At 49.5% G+C, this 21,749-nt stretch overlaps 1 protein-coding gene across 1 annotated transcript in view; it reads left to right on the top strand.

Annotated features, from left to right (window-relative positions):
• Positions 1 to 21,749, top strand: part of ABLIM3 (actin binding LIM protein family member 3) — a 110,071-nt gene that overhangs the window by 48,643 nt on the left and 39,679 nt on the right. Inside the window, exons 4-7 of the mRNA XM_037508983.2 lie at positions 4,015 to 4,198; positions 6,963 to 7,075; positions 13,721 to 13,847; positions 17,121 to 17,214. Of these exons, the coding sequence (XP_037364880.1) occupies positions 4,015 to 4,198; positions 6,963 to 7,075; positions 13,721 to 13,847; positions 17,121 to 17,214 (518 nt within the window). The remainder of the gene's footprint in view (positions 1 to 4,014; positions 4,199 to 6,962; positions 7,076 to 13,720; positions 13,848 to 17,120; positions 17,215 to 21,749) is intronic.

Here is a 21,749-nt window from a genome sequence, read left to right as displayed (position 1 = left end):
GAAACATTTAAAATAATGAATTGGATGGCTGGCAGGGACCCCTCTAGCTCCTTGATTTGGAAATGTCATAAAACTCAATCTCTTTGATAAATTGAAAATCAGCAGGATTGTATGACAGAATCCTGGAGTCTCACATCTGAATGTGTCCTCAGTTACCGCTGAACCACTTCATTTTTACAAACGAGGCAACTGAGCTCCAGAGAGGTGGGCTAACTTTTTTTAAGTCACAGAATGGTAGAACAGTGGACAGTCATTCTGGATTCTCTTAAAGCAGTTCTCGCTTGTCATGTTCTGTCCCATCATCAAACGTAGGCTTTTTTTTTGCACAGAATAATGACTGCCCCTTGTATATTAATCCCACACCACTTCCATCCTGCAGGGCCTCGCCAGCCCTTTCCTGTTGTTTGAACACTGGGCTGCACTCAGCCTCACATACAACTACAGTGCTGGTCCAGCCTTCCATCCTCCTGCTCCCCACTGTAATTCCAGGAACCCCTGCGATTCTTATCAACCTTGACATCCTTTCTACCAAAAACTTCCTCCTCAGCTCCTTGGGGGAAATGAAGGAACTGATTGTTCCAAGTTTGCTCAGAGCCTCCTGGTTTGCTCCAGTAGGAGAGGAGACCCTGGAGGTAGAGCTGGCAGGAGAAACAAAGGAGAGAAAAGAAGGGGAAAAAACAGAATCTGCTTCCAATGAGGTCGGAGGCCATGACCTAACTAATTCCACAGCCGTGAAGTCAATTGATCTGCCACCTGCACGGCTAAGAACAGCCCGTGCTCTCTCGTCCCCTGCTCTCTCTCCTCCCCCGTTCTCCAGACCAGGCATTGTTCAACATGAAGAATTTTCATCGAAACAAGCCCTTGTCCACCTCCCACCTCCACCATTACCCTGGGAGCATAGACCCAGCCCCTCCTCCGGGGTGGCCTCCAGCGGCCTCCGCTTCTCCTCACACTGAGTTTTAAACGTTTAGGTGCACAGTAAGCGCTGTAGGGAGTGCTCCTTCTAGACTCACGGGATGTCAGTAGCCGCAGAAAAGCTCAGGTCACTTCTTGTCCAATTTCTTCATTTTAATGGCAGCAAACAGAGGCCACAAACAAGAGGGGCCAAGTACATTATCCCTCTAACAGTCAGTGGCAGTGACCAGAGCCCGTGGGTGAGTCTCAGACTTCTGTGTCTCCTGCTGTCCTGTCCTGTTCCCCTCACGCTGTGGCATCTGGAGCCGCCTTCTCCTCACACTCCCCGCTCCTTTGAGGCTGCTCTGGCCTGAAGGTAAAAAAAACAGGGGCGAAATAGCTCTGGTATTCACCTGCAAGTCCCTCCTATTTTTAACCTAGCTGCTCTTGCAGAACAACTCCCCCTATTAAAGATGAGGCCGTATGTTCCGGGGTGGTGGCCCCTGGTCTGAACCAGATTCTCACAATTAGCGGCTTGGGAAATGTTTCACTGGTCCCCCCACCAAGGATCCTGCTTGGAAAAGCCAACTTGAGTTAACCAAGTCGCTGGGAACCTGATATGTAAAACCACGGTGCCTGTTTACTAGACTGAACAGGAGCTGTAGCTCTCCGTTGTGCTAGTCCGCGGTGCCGTCACCAGCTGCTTCTCTCCCACAGGCAATCTGTGTGCAGACAGATGCTTGGTGATTGCAGACGCAGAGCAGAGGAGCTGGGCTGGGGCTCCGCAGGGCTCTCGGTGGCCCACCTGTGCTGGCCAGCCCCTCACCCCCACTTGAGCTGGTTTGTCACACTTAGCGCTTCTGCTGAGCCTCAGAGCCATTCGATCTCTTGGAAGAAACTGCCTCTTTCTGCTTTGCCCATAATGTGTTGATTTCATAACTTCACTCTCAGAGGGAAATCTCACTTCCCACATTTCTAAGTCCTTTGGGGGAGAAGGGTCCCCTGTGATTCAGTTAGAATACCAGATGATTCAGTTAAAATACCATGTTATAATACCTATAATTAGATCTGCCTGCTTTTTTGTTATCTGTCCTGCATTTCTTCATATTGCCTGCAAGGATATCCCAAAAGACCTTATGAAACACCTTATAGAGTCATGTCGCTTCTCTACTCAAAAGCCGTCAATGGGGCCTCCCCTGGTGGCGCAGGAGGTTGAGCGCAGCTCTGTGAAGCTGTCCACAGAATCCCACATGGCTGGGCAGACCTCTCCTGTCTCGCCCGCTGCTCCCCTCAGCAGTGTATTTCAGTCAATCTGCCTGTTCTGTTCCCTGCTCTGTCTCTGGTGAATCCTCTCACCCTCCTGCGCATCTGGCCTATACCCTGGTTCTTGTATGCATGAATAAATAAATCTTTTTTAAAAAAAATAATAAGCCATCGATGCAGTTCATCAGTTTTGCAGCTGGATGATGGGGAATCATTATAATCTTCTCTCTACTTCTGGGCACATTGAAGGTTTTTCTAAATAATTTTAAGACTTTTTTAAGGTGTTTTAAATTTTATTGTTTAGGGAGAAAAACAGTTTTATTTAGTAAGAACATTTTGTTGGAGTAACATGGCATGGTAGCATTATATGTTCCAGGGGTGCAGCACCGTAATCAGCCTCTGCACAGCAAACATTAAGTTCACCACCACTAAGTCCAGTTCATCCTTGACCATCCACTTGACCCTTTTTACCCAATTTATTAACCCTCATCCCCCACAAATCTGTAGTAACCACAAATTTGGTCTTATAGCCTAAGAGTTTATTTTTGTTTTATTTAATTCATTTGTTTGTCTTGTTTATGAACATTGGCAAAACCATACACTTAAAAGTCTTTAAAATCTAGGAGGGGGCCTCCCCTCGTGGCGCAGGTGGTTGCAGTGCTGTGAAGCTGTCTGCAGCCTCTGCAGCGCCAGTTCGATACCGGCCGGCAAGAGTCCCACATGGCGCGGCAGACCTCTCCTGCCTCGCCTGCTGCTCCCCTCAGCAGTGTATTTCGTCAGCCTGCCTGTTCTGTTCCCTGCTCTATCTCTGGTGAATCCTCTCACCCTCCCTCGCATCTGGCCTATACCCCAGTTCTTGTATAAATAAATAAATAAATAAATAAATAAATAAATCTTTTAAAAAAAATTCTAGGAGGAATACCATTTATGGTTTCTCGGTAAACCACAAACTCTAAACTTCTTAAGCTGGACTCAGGCCCTCCTCCAACTGGCCGTATATTTTCCTATATCAAGGCACTCTGTTCCCTAAAAATATCACCGCTATGCTTTCCTGTCTCCACATTAAGTATCACTTGCACATCTGACTCCATCCTTTAGCATAGTCTATTCCTTCAAACATCAACTCAGATGCCCCCTCCTCCACGAAGCCTTCCATGATCCCATCCCCACTGAAAAATATTCCCTTTCCCTCCCCATGTACAACTCTTGATGCTTGCATCATCCTAAGGCCTGTCATCCATGAGGTATAATTCTGTACAGTCTTGTAAACAGTCTTCATCTCTACATTGTAAGCTCTTCCTAGGTCAGGATTCATTTTATCATTCTTGTCTGAGAACAAACCACATTTTATGGCAATAGTGAGGACAGATTACAAACTTCAAATCATCCATCCCAGTGCCATTTGGGATGTGAGCACATGGTCCCCACACTGCTCTCCACCTCACACAGAGTCATGTAGAAAGTACCAAGGACATTTTTAACTGAATGATACTTTTATCAAATTCATGAGACCACCAGCTGTGGCATGTTGCCTGAGCCACATGGCCTAAAGCTTTTCATCCTTGTGTTGAGAGGATCACACATCAGTCAGGAGCACTGAAATCAGCTGGGGAGTATGCAGGTGCCTGGATTTCAGCCCTGGGAGTCTGATTCCAGTCCAGGATTCTGCATCTTCAGAAGGCCCTGAGGCAATTCTGGTGCAAATGGTCCTTGGGTCACACTTTAAGGAACCTTAAGGCCCATGCAGGCCAATGCACCACCATTCTCTGATCACTCATGCCGAGTCCCCAGTGAGGACCTCATGCTTGCCGCCCTCCCAGGACTCAACCTGCCTGTTTCTCTACTCTTTTCCCCAAGTGTGTGGCTGTGGCCTGGCCCAGTCAGGCTTCTTCTTCAAGAACCAGGAGTACATCTGCACCCAGGACTACCAGCAACTCTATGGCACCCGCTGCGACAGCTGCCGGGACTTCATTACGGGCGAGGTCATCTCTGCCCTGGGCCGCACCTACCACCCCAAGTGCTTCGTGTGCAGCTTGTGCAGGTGAGAGGGTGACAAGCGGAGCTGCGACCTCACCCATGTCCCAGGGAAGGGGGATATGGCCTTTCCTAAGCAGTTCTGAGCTTTCAGGGCTTTATGCTAGATGCTTAAATGTCTAGAATCCCAGGCCAGTAGTGTTCCAACCTTTCAGCAGCTGAATCCTTGCCTGCAAATACAGTCTAATGTAGAACACTTGTTTGCCCTGTGATGAAGGCAGGGCCAAAGTGCACGCCTCTTATACTCAGCTTCTCATTTCACTTCAAAAGACCCCAAAGGAGCCCCAAAGGAGCCCCCAAGGAGCCCCAAGTACACTGACCACTGAGAACTCCATTTGGAGGCCAGCGATGTGGTTCAGGCTCCCACACCCCCCACCATGCGTGGTACAGAGATACCGTTTACAGATTTCCTCCATGACCCCAGCAAGTGGCCCCACTGCTGGAAGCCTCAGGTGCTTCATCGACGAGATGGGCATCAAAGCCTTCCCACCTCATTGAGTTTTCATGAAGATAAAAGAGATGATGCAGGCCAAGACAAAAACTCCGTGACTGGTACATGATGTGTCTGCTTGTAGTTTTTTGTTGTTGTTATCATAATGATAATCATCTAGCCTCTCAGGAGATCCCTGGAGAAGTTCACCCAGTGCCCCACCCCCAGCATCCCAGTCACTTGTTAACTTAGTAAATGGATATTAAGGGTCTACTCTGTGCCAAGAACCACATTAAGGAACTTGGAAAAGATAAAGAAAACCTCAATTCTGTCCACAAATACATTAAAATTCAATGGGTTGCTCCCATTATAAGTAAAGTGTGATTGCAATATACATATACCTACACACATACGCATTTTTTGTTGTGAAAAGAATGTAATTATTCTCCCCATAAAATAACCACCTGTTAGTTACTAGTTAGATCCAGTTAGTCATCAGTTAGAATAACTAACCAATAAGTATTTCTGCTTGAGATAATGATGGTGTATAAGAAAATATACAGTGGAATTAATTCATTCATCCAGCCCTGAAAACCTGGATCTTGGGGAATCCCAGAGCCACTGGGGCTAAGCATAGTCGGTGTCTGTAGGGTGTAAAGTGAAGCTTTTGTCAAATCCATAGAGATGAGATGCCTCCTCAAGGTCATATCATACCCTTGTACCACAAGTAGGAGGCTGGGTGGGGGTGAGGACTCACTTTCTGACCCTGCACCTGGCCCTGAGGTTCTCCCAGGGCAGGGAACACAGATGTAGGCGCTGGAACAGCTGCACGGTGGGAACGTTCTGGGGGTTCTCTAGGGTTTATTAGTTGGGGAGGCAGGACATGTGGAGCTTGAGATCCCTGACCTGTGTCACTCAGACTACACAAATCCAGAGGTGGAGGGAGGAGGTGACCTTCTAAACTTCTCTGAGTTTGGTGAAAGTGAAAAGTATCTCAAAGCCTACAGCATTAAGATATTGCTCTTGATGGAAATCATTAGTGAAAAAGTATAATACTAAATGGCAAATCCAAAATAATCTAGCACCTGTTTCCTTGCCAAAATTGAGTTAATGACAGCCTGTCATAGGATTGTTACAAAAAGTTAAAAGGGGGCCTCCCTGCTGGTGCAGGGGGTTGAGCACAGCACTGTGAGGTTGTCCACAGCCTTTGCCGTGCGAGTTCGAGTTCAATCCCTGTCCAGCTGGGGAGCAACCCACTTGGCACAGCAGACCTCCCCTGTCTCGCCTGCTGCTCCCCTCAGCAGTGTATTTCAGTAGATCTGCCTGTTCTGCTCCCCACTCTCTCTGGTGAATCTTCTCAGCCACCACAACTCTGGCCTGAACCCCACTTGAGGAAAAAAAGCTTAAAAAAGAAAGTTAAAAGGGTTAATATTTGTAAAGTGGTTAAAACAGTCCTTGGCACAGAGTAAATGCTATATATGTGTTTGTGAAATAAATAAATAAATAAATAAATAAATAAATAAATAAATAAATAAAATAATGGCTAAACTTCGAACACTAGTTATTTGAAAGGATGAATAAAATTAACACTTCTTTAGGATTTTTTTTTTTAAAAAAGGGGAGAGGAGGAAAACAAAAATTTTGGAATGTTCAAGCAGCCACTTCTAATGTGGAAGAACTTCAAGGAATCTGCTTAAACATTGCATGCAACCCTATGGCAAGTTGAAAACCATGAGCAATGTATTATTCCTCTTTGATGCAAATTATCATTATTGACCTACCTACCATTAAAATTCTGGATGGACCAGTGGCCACAGTACAGATTGGTGAATGGCACCAGGAGCAGATAACTTTCTAGTTAAGTTCTACTTAATCTTAAAGGACAGATAATTTGAAAATCATTGCAGTATTTTAGAGCAAACCTGCCTCAATGAAGGCAATATGACTTCAAAATAAAGACCTTGATTAAAATAAAATAAAACAAAAATAAAGACAAAAAATGAAATTTTGGAAAGTTTGGCAGTTGACGGAATTCATCCCATACAGGGATATAGGGATAAACTGGGATGGAAAAAGGAACAAGTCTGAGAGGAGTTATTAGCTTCTTGGTTCCACAGATGAGAAATATAGGATGAGGTCATGACTGGCCCGTGTAGATGGTCCCACTGGGCCCTAGTGGACTGGCTTAGCCGGCCTGGCCTGTGAACGGCATTTGACCTTACCTGGTGCTCTAGCAGGAAACTGTGTGTGTTTCCAAAGGCCTTTATTACATGTGTGGTCAGGTCACCAGCAGACACCCTCCGGAGAGCAGGAGCTGATTTTCTCCCTGTGCCCTTTGCAGGAAGCCTTTCCCCATTGGAGACAAGGTGACTTTCAGCGGGAAGGAATGTGTGTGTCAGACGTGCTCCCAGTCCATGACCAGCAGTAAGCCCATCAAGATCCGAGGACCAAGCCGTGAGTCCCAGCTCCCCACGACCTTCCCCCACCCCTCGACCCCGCCTCTCCTGTGAGCGCCCTCTCTCTGGACTTCCCAGCACTGCTCACCACTCCCAGGCCTGGAGGGAAGTAGGGGAGATTCCTGATCTAGAGGGCTCCAGAGCCTGACCCAGTTGGCCGGCAGCCCAGACTCACCAGCTTCCCTGAGCACAGAGGCAAGATAAGCAGGCTGCTGGCTGTCACTGTGATGCCTGAGCCACTTTTTGGCCACCAAGATGGGGCTCTTTTTAGATGAACTGGGCTCCTGGTCATATCTTCCCTCTGGAGATAAGATCCATACTCCCAATAGAGTTGATCAAGTGTTTTGCTATAAGAGATTCTCAATTTTTACAAACCCCACTGAAAAAAAAAAAGACACGTGTCTTAAAAAATGGGAGATTAGGGAGCAAACCACAAGGGCCGTGCTGGTGTCTCTGAGGGTTTGAGCACAGGCCATAATATTCGATTCAGTACAGCATCAGAAAAAATAAGACTCCCTGGGCCCACCTTCGACTTCTAAGAATGGAACTTGGGAATCTATATTCAATACAATTTTTTTAAGTGATTCTTTTGCTGTTCCTAAGATGGAAAAACACTGATTAGGGATCAGGAGGACATCTGCCCTGCCATCATAAATATTATGTTTATCACCAAAGCGTGGCTCTGGAGGGACACTCAGGATAAGCTGTCCCTTGGAATGCCCTGCTCTCCAGTGAGTCTGGCGATAAGATGTCTAAATCGCTGTTCCCAACGCCCTTGTCGGGGTGCTGGCTGCACATACATGTGAGCGACTGAGCGCAGGTATACAGGCGGTCCCTGAGTCTTCATGAGCCAGCTCCGGTGTGCTCTCATGTTACGTGACCCTCTTGCTGGCCTGGTCGGCAGGATCGATGCAAGCCCATTAGCCCCTGTGCCGCATCACTCTGCGGGTATGGGGGTGGGGAGAGGGGCTGTCAGCCTCAGCTCCCGCAGAGTCAGCACTGGTGCTCCATCTGACAAAGGGGTGAGCACAGCACACCCCGAGTCAGCAGGGCTCAGCTCCCGGGGGGCACCCGCCTAGTGTGGCGAGCTGGGAGAAAGACAGCGGAAAGGTTCCCTCCCTCGCCCTTCCTTCCTTCCAGTGTAGTCAGCTTTGCTCCCAGAAGGCACAGCGCCCTTCCTGCAGCGTCCTTGGTGATGCTCAAGAAAAGTTTGCTGCTCTGATGAGGCCTCCATCTCAGCTGGCTCAGTGTGCATGCTGTTATCCTTAATGACTCCTCAAATCCTCCAGCGAGGCCGGTCCTGAGCCTGAGGCTGCTGTGTGCCCAGATGCCAGCAGGAGTGTGTGGCTGCAGAGAGAGGCAGGCTGAGAGTCAGAGCTGAGCCTCTGTGTGATGCAGAGCTGTTCTCTGGCCTCCCTGAAGCTCAGTCTACCCACTTTTGCGGGGAACAAATGCATTGATAAATGGGAATCAAACTAACATGCATCTCAGTGTGTGAAATTCTCTAAATATAAAGGGAGGGGTGCTGTTGACCTGGAGATTTATTCCAGAAAGCACACCAGGGAGGACTGAGAATAAGCTTTCTGAATCTGTTGTTATCTCCTTGGATTTGGGGTGTGTTACCATGTGCTGCAAGATCTCAGACAGGTGGGAGGTTTCCTTAGCAGAACGCCGGAGTCTCCCACCTGTGCATGTTCCAGGAGAGGCTACCGGCTCCACCACAGTTCTGCAGCTCTGGAGGCAGAGGAGGGCCGGGGAGCAGGAACACACATGGGCAGTCTCCAGGGGCAGGGGCAGGACAGTGGCTCAGCCTGTCACTATGAAACGAGGACATCCATTTTGGGCCTGCATCAGTTATTTGTACAAATGTTTTCTCCCTGAAAGTGCTCACTGCTCATGCTGCAAATGTGAGGTAGCCTGCTGGTAAGAAGAGATGTAGACTTCTGCTGAGTTCCCCAGGGATAGATGGAACCAGGACCAGGATTGAGCGAGTGCTTAGAAGAAAAATATCATGGAAAATATGTGTATTATTGAACTAGAGGAGTATGAGGCTTCATCCCTTGGGGATGACTCCAGACATTCTGAAAAAACAGGAGCAATATCAACTCAAAATTTTGATATCAAGAGGAATATTTGGGAATTATTGAGAGAAAAAAATCCTGTTATTTGCCACAGGAGAAAGAAATGCTTCCTCACAGAGTTGACTGAGGAGAATCAACAGCAGCAGCAGCAGCATCACCAACATCACCTCACCCCCATCCACCACCACCTCCACCATTATTCCCACCAATTCCTCCATCACTGCATCACCACTGCCATGCTCACCAACACCATCACCATCACAACCATTACCTTCAACCCAACCCCACAACTACCACCACCATCACTGCCAATACCATCACAACCGACACCACCACCATCATCACCATCACAACCATCACTATCAACCCCAACTCCACCACCATTACTGCCAGTTCCATCACTATCACCTCCACCACCACCACAATCATCACCCCCAGTCCCACACCCGCCACCCGCTACCATCACCACCATCACCAGCACTATCATCACCACCACCATCACCATCACAACTGTCACCATCAACCCCAGCCCCACCATCATCACTGCCGCTACCATCACAACCACCACTACCATCACCACAGTCACCACTGCTAACACAGATTGACCATTACTAATGTCAGCCACTGAACTAAGTTTCCTCTGTGTACTTTCTCATTTAATCATTACAACTCTGTGAGGCAGATAAATAGTTGTTTTACAGATGATAGACTAAGACTCGGGACTATAAGTAATGGAACCGGGATGTGAGCCCAGGCTGTTTGACCCTAGAGCTTATTCCCTTAATGCCCTATACCAGAGACATGACTTGCTAATTGGAAAGGGTCGGTCTGCCTGGAGTAGTCGGCTAAAATAAGGTAGGCAGCTTGTCATGACTCATTAACCCACTCACTTTTGCTGATCTAAGTAGAATGCATTACACAGTCAGGTAAAACTAGAAATGGCTGGCTGGGGTCTTCAAAGATCTGAGGAAACAAGGGATTTAGGAGAAACAGGTGGTGGCATCAGACTTTCTGCCAAGTTGAAGGTGGCACTTTGGAATCATTTTGGAGTTGAGAGGGACATTTGAGGCATGGACAGCTGGCCCTGCAGCCAACTTGGAGCGGGGTGTGGCTTTCCTGGCCCTGTTTGTTACACCAGACTCGTGACCCCAGATGGAGTCTGCCAGCGCCAAGTAGTCATGAGTGAAAGGAGGAAGATGGAGAAAAAGGTTCTGACAAATAGAAACCAATAAAATGAAGGAGCAGCATAGTAAAACATGAAAAGAAATCACACAGAGAAGATTTCCCAGGATTCTCAGGAGGAGTCAACCAACCTTCCCGACAGCTTCTGACCTCAGATCAAAACCAGAGAATGCCCAGGAAGTGAGTTGAAAGCACACGGATGTGAACTAATGACAGTGGCCTAATGTGAACTAGTGAACTAATGACACTCTGAGGCAATAAGCACCACACCCTGTGCTAAGCCTTGACCAGCCTGACTTTGGTTCACTTGGTAACAGCATCTTAGGAAGATGATTGGATGTGCTGTCATCTAACTAGTAAGTGGAGGGCCTGGGGTCCTCCTGGGGCCAGCGTCTCACCACTCACTTTCACTGCTGCACTGTTCTGCCGCCCCAATTTTAACTCAGGGTGCTGTATTCTTTTCGGATGAATCACTGCAACTTAAAGAATGGGACTCCTTATTGAATGTGGCACGCAAGGGGGCAGTTCCTCCAGTGAATTCTATTGAAGAGATAGAGAATTGTGTTGTTGGCCAAAAGCATGTCTCTCTCCATGGAATCCACAGTGGACTTGGTCATGGGACGAACATATCAAGCAGGGCCAAGAAGAGTGAAGTGTAAGGAGCAGACAGAGGAAACTGTGGTTGTCTTTAAGTATTTAAAGGAATTGCCTGTGGGAAAAGAGGTGAATTACTCTTGGTTTCATAAATCTGGGGTCTGGGGGGTGTACCAAGGAATCACGTCTCGGCTCCCTGTAAAGCAGGCAGGCATGACAGTCCTGCCTGTCCAGACTCAAAGTGAACTTCTTCCTCCGCGTGGGCCGGCAGAGGACAGTGCCTGCCACCTGTCAGGAAGGCTGTAGATTCCCGCCTTGGGCGGGGTGTTTGAACAAATGCTCTGGGAAGTCCAAGGCCTGATGGGATTACTTAACGCTGGCAGGGAGGCCCACAGAGATTACAAGTTCAGTCCGGGCATGTGTCACTTTATTGCACTTGACAGATACTGCGTTTTTTTACAAATAGAACACACACAGCGATCCTACACCGAGCAAGCCTGCTGGCATCATTTTCCTACCGTATGTGCTAAAGTTCTTGTCTCCGTCTCATTTTGGTAATTCTCACAGTATTTCAGACTTATTCATTGCTATTATGTCTGCCATGGCCAACTGTGATCAGTGATCTTTGATGTTGGTATTGTTGTTTTGGAAGCAACCCCAGAGGTGGTGGAAATAGCAAGAGAGCTGGACTTGAAAGTGGAGCCTGGAGCTGTGCCTGAATGACTGCAGTGTGCATGCTATATAGCAAGTGAGAGTCGCTGCCTATGGATGAGCAAAGGAAGTGGTTTCTTGAGATGGTCTCTACTCCTGTGAAGATGCTGTGAATGCTGTTGAAATGACAACAAAGGATTTAGAATATGGCATAAACTTGGTTGATAAAGCAGCAGCAGGGTTTGAACAGATTGAATCCAATTTTGAAAACAGCTCTAGTGTGGGAAAAGTGCTATTAACCAGCATCACATGCTGCTGAGAAATCTTTTTGTGCAAGAGTCCATCGATGTGACAAATTTCATTATTGTCTTATTTGGAGAAATCATCACAGTACCCCCTTTCACCCCCCACCCCGATCCATCAGCAGCCATCCCCATGGAAGCCAGCCCCTCCAGCAGCAAAAAGATGACAACTCACTGGAGGCTCAGATGATGGTTAGCGTGTTTTAGCAATAAAGTATTTTTAATGAAGGTGTGTAGGTTGGGTTTTTTTAGACATAATACTGTTGCACACTTAATAGACTACAGTGTAGTATAAACATAATTTTGATATGCTTTGGGAAGCCAAAAAATTTCATGTGACTTGCTTTATTATACTAGTCACTTTATTACAGTGGAGCCAAACCCTTGAAGTCTCCAAGGTGCTTGCCTTCATCTGTGACCAGGCTTGAGCTCTCTAGACTGAACAGGAACACTTCAACTGTCTGTCTACAGAGGGGAGGGGGTTGCTGACCTCTGTCAGCTGTTATGTTCTGAAGTCTTGATTTTGGGGATGGAGCATGGCGTGGGGGGTGAGAAATGGACTTGACCTGGTAGAAAAGAAAGAAAAAATTCTTTAAACTATTCTCAGTCCTCACTGAAGGCCTGTGCTTGAAGCATTTTGCAGCAGGAGACCTTCTGGCCCCTGGCTTGTGCTGAGGGATGTTAAAAAGGCACCAGGAGGCGGGTCCTGTGGGAGCTGCCTCCCTGTACAAACACTTCATCACGCAGACCCCACCCATCCCAGCCTGCCAGGCCACCACTCCTCTCTTGCAGACCTGCAAACACAGCAGCTTCTCCCCAGCTGGCCCCCCAGCAGGAAGTGAGTGTTCCCTCCACTCCACGTACATTTTCTTTTCTCCTCACAGCTCCCAACAGTGCCTTGGTCTTGCACAAGAGGGAGCTTCGTCCTCTGATAACCTTTGCCCGGTGACCCTTCCTTCTCCAGAGTGGCCATCCGGTTGGCTCTGCCAGAATTCCCAGCACCTCCCAAGTACCTTGGATGCTGGCTCCATTTCCTCTCTCAGAGTCGATTGAGCAACAGGCAGACGCCAGGGAGGGGGACATTCTGTGCAGGATTCAGGGTGATGGTGACTGAGGGTGAGGGCATCTTTCGGGTTTGGGACAGTTTCATCAGATTCTTTGATCCTTGCTGCTTGGGGAGGCAAATGTTTGGAGTATAAGCCCTCTGTGAAGGGACTGGCACAGCATATTCTGTCCTGGCCCAGGTACCTCCAGGCCCACTCTTCCATCTGCACACGGCAGATATGGTGTGAGATCCACCCAGGAGCCAAACGTGGTGCCTGGGAGGGGGCAAGCTTAACCATAGCACATGCAAAGCACAGACACAGCCCTTGCCAAGGTGAGCGGTCACCTTGGGTAAGAACAAAGCCTACCAAGCCTGTGGCCTGGAGTGGTGTTTCGCATGCATGGGATCTTGATACATTTGGGAGAGCGGGTGGGCCCCAGAGGCACGTCCCCCTGCTCCCTGGCTGCGGAGAGTAGTGGGAGCTGTTGGCAGCCTGAGGACAGGGCAGGGCAGCGCAGGCTCCACTTGAGGGACAGCTGTCGGATGACCGCAGGGAACTTTCTGCAGGAACCCTAGAAGCTCTTTCTCCCTCCCAACAAGAACACTTATGGAGAGGCCTGGGCTCCAGTGGCCTTCCCCTCTGCTAGCAGAGTCACAGCCAGGCTGCAGGCACTTGTGGGAAACTGGGGCGCACAGGGTGGGGCTTCCAGGTGCGCTGGGGTGTGAGATGGCAGAGTGGTCGCGGGGGCCCGGGATGTCTTGCTCAGTGGGTCCCCTTGTCGTTGCAGACTGTGCGGGGTGCAAGGAGGAGATCAAGCACGGCCAGTCACTCCTGGCGCTGGACAAGCAGTGGCATGTGAGCTGCTTCAAATGCCAGACCTGCAGCGTCATCCTCACCGGGGAGTACATCAGCAAGTGGGTCTCCCTCCCCTCTCCCGCCTCCTGCCAGGCCTGCTGCTCTGGGGCCCCTCCCAGATCTCCAGCAGCACCCCCTTCATTTCCATGGGGCACAGAGGTCATCGCAGCCTCCCTGCTTTTCTTCTGCCTGGGATGCTCTTCCCCCTCCTTCAAGCTGCGTGTGCTTTCTCCCTCCCTTCCCCCTAATCTGGGGTCCCAGGATTCTCCCCTAGAAGGCTTCACACCATCTGTCTCTTACCACCCCAACCTTATTCCAGGCACTCCCAGTCCCCTGCTCACTTCCTTCATATGGGCTAGAGTGATAGAGTTATCGGTGTTAACTTTTTAATAATGATAATAATACTAGTGACATGTATTGAGTTTTTATTAAGTATAAGAGATGTACTGAAGTTGTGTATGTTTCATCACATTCAATCCATTAACTACACACATGAGGTTTTTATCCCCATTTTAAAAATCATGGAAACTGAGGCTCAAAGGAGTAAGTGACTTGCTCCAGGGATAATATTTACTGTCTGTCCTCACCGAGCGGGGGACTCTATCACTGCTACCTTCAGCCCAGAGCCCGACCCCTAGTCCATTACCTGGTTGTTGAATGAAGCTACTTGAAATGAGAACTGACAGACACGTGATATCACCAGGATGAGGGCCAGCCCTGGCCACCTGCACACCGCAGAGCTGGACAAGCCCTATTCTCCAGGCCTGGTGACCACATGTGCAAGTTCCTTTAAAATGTATGACCACATACCCTCATAGCTTTAACCCAGCTCTGGCCCAGTGCTAGACAGAGCTGGCATGTGGGACTGAGGCTCATACGGTTCTGCTGTCAACGAGGCCCGGTGAGGAAGATAAGCTGTGTGTGGAGAATTAGGGTGCTGCGGATGCAGGGGGAGGATAGAATCTTTCCCAAGAACTCAGCGTAGCCCAGGGCTACTTCCGGCTCACTAGACATAAGTCACATACCCCTGCCTGACCACTCACTGGCCAGGAGGCTCTGAACCCAAAAGCTAGAGAATAGTCCTCTGTGACCCACAGTAACTCTGGGGGGAAGAGGTTGCACCCAAGCACACCCAGACCAGCAGAGAGGAGATAGATGCTGGGATAACACAGTGTCAGAGGTACCAGGGAAGAACTGAGGGTGTTTAGAGACAGGAGGACTCATGTCTAGCCAGCAGGTGTCAGGAATCTGTGAGTAAAACCTCACAAAGTGGGGTAAGATTTGAAAGTGCAAAGAAGAAAGGCTCCCAGGCAGAGCCCCAACCTGGGCTAGGCAGGGAGAGGAAGGTGCCGTGTGCACCCCTGTCCTTGGCCGGAGCTCAGGGGGAGCGGGGTCCAGGGTGCAAGGGGTGAACTGAGGTCGCACCACCCAGAGCTTCGAATGCCTGGCAGGAGGAGCTTGGCATTCCCCTCTATGCCTGCCAAGTAGGGAGTGTCCTGTGAGTCGCCAGCCAGGAGTCCTCGGGTCTGGGAACCTAAGTTAGAACTCTGGGGGAGTCAGGTTTGCACAGAGCTCTCCCAAGCAGCCCCGCCCAGACTGCCCACCACACCGCTGCTGCAGCCTGGCTCTGGCTCTGCTGGCAGAGGGGCAGGTGCCAGGCACCAGCTGTGGCATCAATACCCAGTTAAGCCCAGCCTGCCTGACTCAACTTCTCTGAGACTCAACTTGTCTGACTTTGCGTTCCCTCACTTACAAAAATGGAGATAAGAAGACCTACCTCCTAGGGTTATGTAAAGGCTCAGAGATCTGTGCTGTGTACCTAAGTGCCTGGGAAATATTACCCTTCCCATCTGCCTCATTCTAGATTCATGTATTGCAAATTCCCCAGGAATCTTCATTGACCCGTGGGGCCTAATCAGGCGCTTTTGGCATTTATACCCAAATTTTGCTGCCTCATGGTTTCCACCTCCTGACAGCTGGCTTCCCACCTGCAGGGTTACTCTCCTACCCACTGGAGTTTGGGGCGGTGGGGGGGTGGTGGGGGGGCTATGTTCCAGTAAGCCCTTCCCCATGGGCAGGGCCACATTCTGACTTTGCTGGGCATCGTCCTAATCACTGCTTCCCCTTCAGGAATCATCTGTAGCTGTGTTGCTGGAGTGGGCTCCCGGCCAACCTGCATAGCCACAATCCTGAGATGGGAACATGGGGTGCCTGTCCTTTAGGTCTCTCTGTGAGGGGGCAGTTCTGTTACACCCCTAAGTGAAGAAAATGTCCCTCCCTCACAGACGACATCAGCTCCAGTCCATAGAACCAGGCAGGGCCCAGAGGCAGGGCTGAGTTCCCTGGTGCCATAGCTTTTCCACTTGGGCCCTGGAAAGCTGAACCCCAAATGTCCCCCTTGGAGGCCCCTCTCGGCCATCATGGGAGGAGGGTCTCTCTAGCTGTCATTTATCAAGTGCTCATGACACACGGAGCATTGTGCTGAGCCCTTGGACAGCCTGGAGCCAGGTCCTCTAATCCTTGTGACAACCTGACCACCTGGGTTTGAATCCAGTTCTGGTTCATCCGAGTTGAGATTTCTCATCCACACAAAGGGCAGGCCTTGTCGGACTGTTGAGGATTAAATGAAATATCTATGCAAAACCCATCAGAGGGTACACACACATCAAGCAATAGAGTTCCAGGGCTATTGGTGGTGGAGGATAGTCTAAGAGTAATTAACAATCTCTTGTGAGTTTGCCCTGTGAGTTTTAAGCACCAGACAAAGTTGGGACACACAGGAGGTGGTCAGGAGGCTCCTGTTACCTGCTGATCTGAGAACACCATAAGATGAGCCTTTCACTACAGGTGGAAGAAACTTTTAATTGAGGATAAGGCAGAAATTGATCACATTGATTACTTGCTGGGAGGGGCTGCAAGAACCATGGAGACTTTCCCCTTATGCTTTTGTGATGGGCCATATGCAGCTATTACCTACACAAAGTAAACCCTCAATGGTTTTTTTAAATAATTTTTTAAAGAGCCCTTTGTGATAAAGGGGAGAGAATGGGGAACCTATGGGGAGGAGATAGTAGAGTGGAAAATGGGTGCCCACAAGAGCAGCAGACCAGTGGTTCCTGGATTCACTTGTCAAGAAGCAAATTCCTGCCCCACCTCTCCCCCAGGGTGCTCTGATGCCATTGGTCTGAAGGGTATCTGGGGAATCTGCATTCTTGAGTTTCGCCAGTGTGTCTAATCTTGGCCCAAGTGCCGTGGGCTGCAGGTCCTGGAACTGCCACTTGACAACCCCAAGACCCCCCCCAACTTCTTCCCATGTGGATTTCCTCTTGCAGGGATGGCGTTCCATACTGCGAGTCCGACTACCACTCCCAGTTCGGCATTAAGTGCGAGACTTGTGACCGGTATATCAGCGGCCGAGTCTTAGAGGTGAGTGGCTACAAATAACTGTGAAGGTGTTTGAGCAGGATGGCTGAACCCCAAAAAGTCATCACCGAGGAAGGAGAAAGTCACTGCATACCCCTTCTACATAGCCCCCACCTACCTGCTTCCTCTGCCCCAGCTTGACTTTCTATATGACCTTGAACAGACAACCTTGCCCCTCTGGGCGTCCCCAAAATGAGAAAGAGGACAAAATTATTCCCAGTTCAAAATATGCTATGCTGGGCTGTCAGTTGCTTCCCAGAGGCTCAGTTACTGGGAAGTGACAATTTTGATTTTCTCCCCAACACTGCTAGGGGGTACAGTGTCATTTATTTTTTAAGTGGTCTGTAATGTGCTGATTTAAGAACCAGCTTGTCTAGCAGCTTGCTCCCAGAGACCTTCTTTGGCTGGCCCGTCACCATGGCAACAGCTCTCCTCAGCCTGGTGCTCAGCTGGCTCTTCTGCCAGCGACAGACAACCCAGCACTCTGACTGAGACCCCGCCCCCCTCAACCTCGGCCTGCCTGGCCTTCCTTCCCACACCCCGTATACCCAGAGTAGTCTTCTGCACTTTGGTGACCACCCACCTTGAAGAATTTGAAACAGGGAAGAATATGGTGTGATGGAGAAACAGTGTATGAGTGAAACAATGGGCGCTACCGTCAACTCAACTGCTAACTCGCCCAGGTTTGGGCTGAGGATCTTTGCCTCTCTAGGCCTCACCTTTCCCAGCCCACAGTGAATGGGTGTGCTCTGACAAGCAGAACCACTAGTTCTGACAAATCTGGTGGGTCATGGTCAGTGGAGCCAGCACTGTTGAGGAGTCTGCCACATCTCAGCTGGCGGGGAGTGTGGCACCAGGACCAGACTCAGGAGAGGCAGCCAAGCTGACTCTGTGAGGAGGTGGCTGTCAAGCCAGGAGTAGAAAAGAGCGGGCTTTTCACATTCAGGGAAGAGGCTGGACTTCCCAGATGATGGGTGGGGGTTTTGCGAGGGAGGGGTGTATCATATAGCGTATTTCACATAGGGCTTTGTGGAATTGTTAGGAGCTGAATTTTATGGCAAGTTCAATAGCAGCCATTGGACAGTTTTAAGCCAAGGAACACGATGATACAGTTAAGTTTTTAAAAGAGTATAGAGATTCAGAGAGCAAGATAAGTGCACAGAGTGACCATCTGTGGAGTGTTCACAGGGGCAAGTGGAGTGGGACGTGAGGACAGGGCCTGGAGCTAGGAAGCACCTAGCGGGATGGCCAGCTGAAAGCTGCACTGTTGAGAGAATAACATGATGTGTGTGGACTAAACTGAAGGAAAGAAACCAAAGGTGGGAGGCCAGTGAGGAGGCTATGACCCTCTGGGAGGACTCAAAGTCCTGATGGTTATAGTTAGGTCAACCACTCTGCCTCCAACATGGCAGAAGTGGAATTCCAAAAGTTTTCCAGTTGTAAGGAAGTGAAGAAGAGGGCAAAGCCTCAGGCCTAGAGGTACAAATCCTGGTGTTGTCATAGATGGAACTGGAAGAAAGAAGCTGACCTGGGCAGAAAGATGGCAAGTCCCATTTGGAATGGGTTGTGATAGGAATCCCACAAAGGTTTCAGGAAAGCACTCCCATAAATGTGGGCAGCTCAGGAACACCACTCTGGTTGAGGGGCCCTTCTCAGAAATACTAGGCTTTGAGTAACAGCAGCACCGTGAGAGTCATCAAGATTAGCCATGAAGGGGGGGGCCACAGATGGCCTTGCGGGGTGACTTCCAGGTGGCAGAGGACAGTGAGGAGTCACCAAAGAAGGAAGCAGTGCAGTCAGGGCCCTGGAGAAAGGGGGAGAGCAGTGAGAGGAGGGACATGAGAAAAGATGGGGAGGCTGGCAGAGAAGCCGCTGGGCCGCTGCGGAGTTGAGAACCATGCAGACGGTGAAGGAAAGGCTATAGGGTGTGGGGGAGCTCCCCTTCTGAGAAAAACCTGCTGGGTCTGCAGGATTGGAGGGGAGGGGCATCCAGATTGTACGGGGAAGGGTCAGTGGGCCAAGAGTGTCTAACAGCAGACTTTTCTCTCAAAAGAGAAAAACTTGGATTGCACACAGAGCTGCAGTTGGGAATGGTCCCGGCATTTCCCAGCCACTCTGAAATTATGTCGGTGGTGGCCGTCTTTCCCCTGCGCCGTGCTCTTGTTTAACATTGTAGGGGCCTTTCCTCCCGGGCAGCTGTTGTGACTGGGTTTCGATTGATTCCATTTGTGTGAGGCTCCATTAGCATCTTGGACATATTGATTTTTTTTTCCTTAGAGCTGGAAGAGACTTTTAGCAATCAACTCGTTCACCCTCCTCGTTTGACAAACAAGAAAAGCGAGGCCTAAGACATGCGATGCTTTTCCAAGGTCACACACAGTATTTCCGAGGAGACCTAGCTGAGATCTAGGCTCGAGCTCCTGGACCCCACGCCAGTGCCCTCAGCTCTCAACCATTGAGGGGTCTTTGAGGTGGCATGATGTCATGGAAACACAGGGTTGCAGTGAAGCAGGCTTGTCCAGTGTCACCTTAAGCAGGACACTTTTCTGCGTCTCAGAGTTTTATCTATCAGTGGAGAATACAACTGTTATTTAACTCCTGATGTTGGCGCAAATAATAGAAAGTGTACATATTGGTCTCTGCCTCCCACCCCCTACCTGTTCCTGGCACAGAGCTCCTAAGGGCCTTGTAATCTCCCAAGTGACAAGAGCGCTAAGAACATCTCTTGTTCAAATATTTGGTCTTTGACCCCAGTTCCTGGCACAGGTTCCTAAAACCCATGTCATTTCCTGGGTGATAGGATTGTCCTTTGTTCTAATGAGGCTCTGAGTGGACCCCAGGACCTGGCCATGTTTGGAAGCTTGGAACGGTCAGTCTACATCCTCCAGGGAAGGGAAAGGACTGGAGATGAGTTCATGGTATGATGAAACCTCCATAAAATCCCGATGAGCACGAGGTTGGAGGGCTTCCGTGGAGGTGCTGGCAGGTGCTGGGAGGAGGGTGAGGGAGAGGGCAGGGAAGCTCCACAGCCCTCTCCACAGACCTGTCCTTACACATCTCTCGTCTGGATGTTCATCTGTATCCTTTGTCATATCCTTTGTAATAAACTGGGAGACATGGCTCCTGAATCCTGTGAACCACTCTGGAAAATTATCGAACCCAAGCTGGGAGTTGTGAGAACCCCAGTGTATAGCTAATTGGTCAGAAGTGCAAAGTGACAACCTGGGACTTAGGATTAACCACTGAAGTGGTGAGGCCTGGTGGGAGAGCCCTTAACCTGTGGGGTCTGATCCTCTCTCCAGGTAGATAGTGTCAGAATTGAATTAAATGGTAGGATGCACAGCTATTGTCTCAGATCTAGTGGGAGTTAAAAAAAAAAAAAAAACACGTCTGCTGTAGTAGTGCTGTGGTGTGGTAGTAGTGTGAGAATGAAAGACATGCACAGGAGTGTGTTTGTGCTCCATAGTTAGTCAGGACTGTGTTAGTTACTGGTAGAGAAACTATACTTGAATGGCTCAGATGAGAGAAGATAGGCTTCAGGCACGGCTGGATCCAGTGTTCAAATGCACTTGGAATATCTCATCGTCTTACCTCCACTCTCTTCTATGTTGGCTTTACTCTCAGTAAGGCCCTCTTCATGATGGGCACCTTGGACACCAGTGGCCCCCAGGGGACACCCCATCAGCCTGAGTCTCCAGTGGGAACAGAGCCGCTTTTGTCTAATAACTCAGCAGAGAGCCTGGGACTGACCCACTGGCCTACCTCGGGCCCACCTCTGCCCCAATAGTTGTGACATAGTGTCAGAGTGCGTTTATTGGTGGCCTGACCCTGGTTGCCCACCTGGACTAATTTGGGACCAGCTAGTCCCACCCACTCAAGGTTGGATACTGTTCCTGGAAGGAGAAGGAAGGGTGGTGGCTAGACAAAAACAGCAACTGCCCACTCCAAGGCCCAGCCAGGTACACAGTAGGCCCATAATTAAATTCCGCTTCCCTTTCCCACTCCCTCCCAGGCTGCCCACACATAGTCCCTCCCTCAGTGACAATCAGCATGCTGAATGCCAGTTGCTCTTCTTCCTTCCTCGTCTGTGCCCTCACCAAGGAGAACCACAAACTGATGTCCTTGAACTGCCTTTTCTAGCCTTGCTTATGATTCTCAGGCCTGTGTGAGATTCCCCAGTTTCCAGGTACTAATTCTTTGCCTCTGTCTATTCTCTGGTCTTCATTTTGTCTCACTGACTCAGTTTCCCATCTGCCGGCCAGTGCAGGCTGCTCTAACAGCCTCCCTTCCTCCGAGTCATTTTTAAACTCTCCCTTCACCCCGCCCCCACCAGGGTGCGGAGAGGCACAAAGCCTCTTTCAGCAGGGGTGGGGTGGCGAGGCGTGACATTTACAAAGATGCCAAGCTTCAGTTTTGCCAAGGCGCTGGTGCCACCCTGGAAAACAGATCTATAATTGAAATGATAAAGAGACACAAAGTAGGAAAAGGCTACTAATTAAGCTGATTATTCTTGTCAGGGTACAAGGCAACCAGTCCCA

Source organism: Talpa occidentalis, unplaced genomic scaffold (assembly GCF_014898055.3).
Source record: "Talpa occidentalis isolate TD23 unplaced genomic scaffold, MPIMG_talOcc4v2.1 talOcc4.13, whole genome shotgun sequence".
In the NCBI taxonomy this organism is placed as follows: Eukaryota; Metazoa; Chordata; class Mammalia; order Eulipotyphla; family Talpidae; genus Talpa; species Talpa occidentalis.
This window is presented reverse-complemented; position numbering and strand designations above follow the sequence as displayed.